The sequence below is a fragment of the Cibotium barometz genome, chromosome 11 (genome assembly GCF_041138505.1).
Source record: "Cibotium barometz isolate CiBa-2024 chromosome 11, ASM4113850v1, whole genome shotgun sequence".
NCBI lineage: Eukaryota > Viridiplantae > Streptophyta > Polypodiopsida > Cyatheales > Cibotiaceae > Cibotium > Cibotium barometz.
Window position 1 is genome coordinate 18,817,200 of NC_141056.1, and position 4,294 is coordinate 18,821,493.

At 39.1% G+C, this 4,294-nt stretch overlaps 1 protein-coding gene across 1 annotated transcript; it reads left to right on the plus strand.

Annotated features, from left to right (window-relative positions):
- Positions 1-460: 460 nt before the first annotated feature.
- On the plus strand, positions 461-2,533 carry LOC147633864 (uncharacterized). Its single transcript, XM_086804503.1, has 4 exons — positions 461-753; positions 1,554-1,675; positions 1,756-1,940; positions 2,059-2,533. Exons 1-4 carry the CDS (start codon positions 523-525, stop codon positions 2,169-2,171), a joined length of 651 nt encoding a protein of 216 aa, XP_086660629.1. The 5' UTR covers positions 461-522; the 3' UTR covers positions 2,172-2,533.
- The last annotated feature ends 1,761 nt before the right edge of the window (positions 2,534-4,294 follow it).

Sequence of the window (4,294 nt, forward strand, 5' to 3'; positions counted from 1 at the left end):
TACACATCTTACAATATGAGTGTATTCACACATATAGTCACTCACATTCGAATATTAGCTCACAAGTTGGTACATAGTGCAATTGAAATATTATTTCGAGGTGATTGCTAAGATTTGTTTCGTCCATGACTTGCGTGATCTCTCCTGCCACACGCTCTCTCTTTTACCACATGGCAGGACGGTCTAGGGGAGCTTGTGGTGGTAAGAGTGGGAGAGCTACCACATGGAAGCACTATAGGCGGCCGCTCGAGCAGCTATACAAGAAAATAATCCCATGTCTGCCAAGTGTGGCAAGTTTGAAAGCTCCTCCCTAGCGATGTCCCACATGGCAGCAGTGTAGTACCAAGAGGGCAGAGCAAGCAGTGTAGTACCAAGAGGGCAGTGCGCATGCCGGTAGAGCAACGCACGTGTCAAGTACTAGTACATATATAAATATATGTATACAGCACCAGACGCCATATTTAGTATCTTTTGTCTTTTCAAACCCATCAGCACCTTCTGTGTGAATGTTTGGCCTTGGCTATGGCGTACTTTTACTGCGATCCCTGCGAGAGGAGCTTCAACACGCATCAGGCTCTGCAAGCTCATCTCTGGCAATCTTCCCACCACAACTACTGTGCGGAGTGCGAGCGGGATTTCACAGACGCCAACGCCCTCCGCAACCACCTCGCCTCCAAGCGCCACCAAAGCGCAGACATCGAATGCCCACGCTGTGGCTCAGGCTTTGTCTCGGCTTCGGCCCTCACCAAGCATGTAGGTTCAGTTTCTCCCCTTTTTCACATGTTACGATTTCCTGAGTTCTTTCATCCATGGCATGTCTCTTGAGTGCTCTCGCTACTGTCCCTCTCGCCCATGCTCCTGCATGATGATGATAGATGCCCTCATGATTAATGCCGCCTTAATTGCATAATGCACCTTTTCTCCATGCCTCATCATGATGATGATCATGCTCATAATGCCCTTTTTTTAAACTGACCATCATGATGCTAGTCTTGCACATTCTTTAATCATGCCCTTCACAATGCCCCGTTATGCCCATGCCTCACCATGATCATGCCGATCCTGATGTGCGTCATGCTAATCATGATGATTTCTCATGCTGATCATGATGAATATGATGCCGATCATGGTAATGATAATTGATGAAGACAATGCCCCCATTGTGATGATCATGAAGAACGCGTGCCCACTTTTTCTCTGCTAGGATTTATAGCTATACCATGTTTGTGCAGAGAGATCGCATCGGATGTGCATGATAACATCATTCATAGTCTTTGCTAGGCTTTATATGTTGCTAAAAGTGTTTCAATGCTCATGCATTCATGAGGACTCAAATAACATGTGTTTCAATGCTCATGCATTCATGAGGACTCAAATAACATGTGCAAGAAGCCTCTCAAGCCTCTCCTCTGATATACAGAGGAGAAGGGCTTTGAAACAAGTTTGCTCAACATCGGGTTCTTTTTTCTTCCAAACAAAGGAGCATGCCAATTAGGGTTTCTCTTTTCAAAACAAGAATCACGCATGCTAATTATTCTCAGTGCGTGCTGCAGATTGAAGTTGGCAACTGCTTTAAAATATCAAACAAGCAGATAGTACGCCACGTCAGAATATGGGAAGAGAAGACTGGAAATCCCAGTCTGTTGACAGTACCTCAGATAGGATGGCATGACATGTACGTAAGCTTCTTATTATCTCTGCGCGCTCAACCCTAACTGGCTTGTGACTATATGATGGCTAGTGGATGTGTTGCAGGGATGATGACATGGAAGAATTCACAAGAAAATATGCAACAGAAGCTTCTTTTGACGGGGAGAGCTATGCATGCCCCATCTGTTTGAGAGGGTTTTACAAGTTGAACAGTCTAAATCAGCATCTCAACTCTAACATTCATGAGCCATCTGAATTTTGGTGCAAGAAGTGTCTGAAAAAATTCAGAGGTGGGTATGATTCAACTTCTTTACATAATAGTGTGAATAAGAATGTGATAAACACATTTGCTGTTTATCCCCTGAAGGGCATTTGTAAGTTGCTAATAACTGAATGCTTGGTGATTAGAGCTGTCGGCTTTGGTGGCGCATGTGGAGTCAGAAGTGTGTGGTGCCATGAGTACGCAGAGGATCAAGAGCATTGTACACAATTTTGGAACCAAGTCCCTAACCAATGGATAATGGGGTTGAGGCTTGTGGGGACAATTCAATGCACACAGTAAGTCTCTTGCTTTTAGCAGGCTTTGCCAGGTAAACTTTTGAGAGTGTGTGTATCTTATCTTGATGTCAAGTCCGTTAAAAGACTCTATACCATGATGGCTTCCCTTGTGTAGGCGCTTTTGTAAATATGCTATTGCTACCAAGATCAATAAAGATCTTGTAAATAGTGCATGTATGTGCAAATGTTGGAGGATTCAATCAACATTAATTTGTGAAACCTACTTTTTGAAAGCCCAACTTAGGAGGTACCATTTTGCTAGCTTTTGTTGCAAGCCCATACACCTTGTTACTCAAACTCTTTTGTACAGTGACAACTATTTTTTTCCCCTCAAAAATGGATCTTGTGAAGTTTTAAACCTAGACGTCATCTGGTCAGCCTTTTACAAGATTTTTGTGGTATTTGATTCTATTTAAAGTTGTGCTATTCGGATTAATTAAAACCTGTAAATTCTATGCTTTGCTAAATATAAACCTTTGCAAGTACTTGGACATTATCATGCAATTTCCAATAACGGTAAGATGTGTGTGTTAGAGACTAGGTTACAGTTTTGATTGAGAGAGAAAAAAATACATTGATAGTGATTTTTTCACTTAAGAAATACATTGATAGTGATTTTTTTTAAATGACTAGTTGATTTGAGAGAGAAAAACATACATTGATAGTGATTTTTCCACTTAAGAAAAGTAAGCTTCATGTGTGAGCCCTTAACATTTTAATTTACTTATTAGTTCAAATTTATTAATATTTGAAGAGTTTAGAGCTTCCTTTTTTATTTGATAGTTTTTTCTTGGTTTTTTACAAAGCTTCATAAAAGTTATTGGGTTAGTAAATAAACTATCACCACCAAGTCCACAAACTAAGTTGGCAATAGAAAGACACAATCAAGGCACCCAGGCTAAGCGCCTTTGTAATCCAATAGAGCATGGTGGTGTTTTGGTAACGCCCATCAGTGTATTAATGTAGCAGCTATAATCCAGCTTGAGTCTCTTAGTTGTAGTGTTTGGTGTGTGAAGAGAAGATAGGGAGTAGGCTAAGGGTCATGTTCATCACGTTGATGAGTTTGAAAGTGTCTCCCATTAGATCTTCTTCTGCGTAAATCACAAGTGGGAATTTTATTGATTTATTTTGGAAAGATAAATAAATTGTAACCATCTTGCATTATTGCTTGGAAATTTCAAGTACATAAATATTTAAACAAGTTGCAAAACCCCATTTGCAAATGGATGTCCTTTGTGAAATAGAAACACAAGGGACTTTTGACACAAACCTATATAGTAAAGTTAAGTCTACCTAGCAAATTTTGTCAAATTTGCTAGATATCATCATACTTTTATCTCATCTAATCTAGAAATCATGATTTCTTATATGTTATTCTAGCAAATTACAATATCCATCTAGCAAATGAGTGGTTCATATATAGAAAATGATAATATCCACATAGGAAAATGACTTTCCATCTAATAAAGGAGCGATCTCTATATAGAAATTGTGAATGTCTATATAGAAAATTCATCTTACAGCTAGCAAATGAGTTTTCACCTATATAGAAAATTGCAATTTATGTATAAGTTCTTATATAGTAAATGGCAATAACCATATAGAAAATCTACTTAGCATTTAGTTAAAAAGAGCTCTGTATATAGCAAATTAGAATATTGACATAGAGATATTAACTTTCATCTAGTAAACTAGTCGTCTCTTTCATCTGGTAAACTAGTCGTCTCTATATAGAAAAAGTAGCAACACTCATATAGAGAAATTTATATGATAATAGTAAACAAATGGATTCAACCTAAAGGTTTTCCAGCTCCATAAAATAAATCTTAGGATTGAGAAACCAATTAATCTATATAAATATAATTTTCATTGGAGAGAGAGAGAGAGAGAGAGGGGGGAGAGAGAGAATGCGTACATGTGTGTGTGTGTGTGTGTGTGTGTGGGGTTGAGCGAGAGAGAGAGAGATAGAGAGAGAAAGAGAGAATTAAAGAGAGAAGAATAAGCAAGATGGTAGAGAGTTAGTGAGAGGAAGTTATGGTGTACAGATGTGTCTATGAGAGAGAGAGAGAGAGAGAGAGAGAGAGAG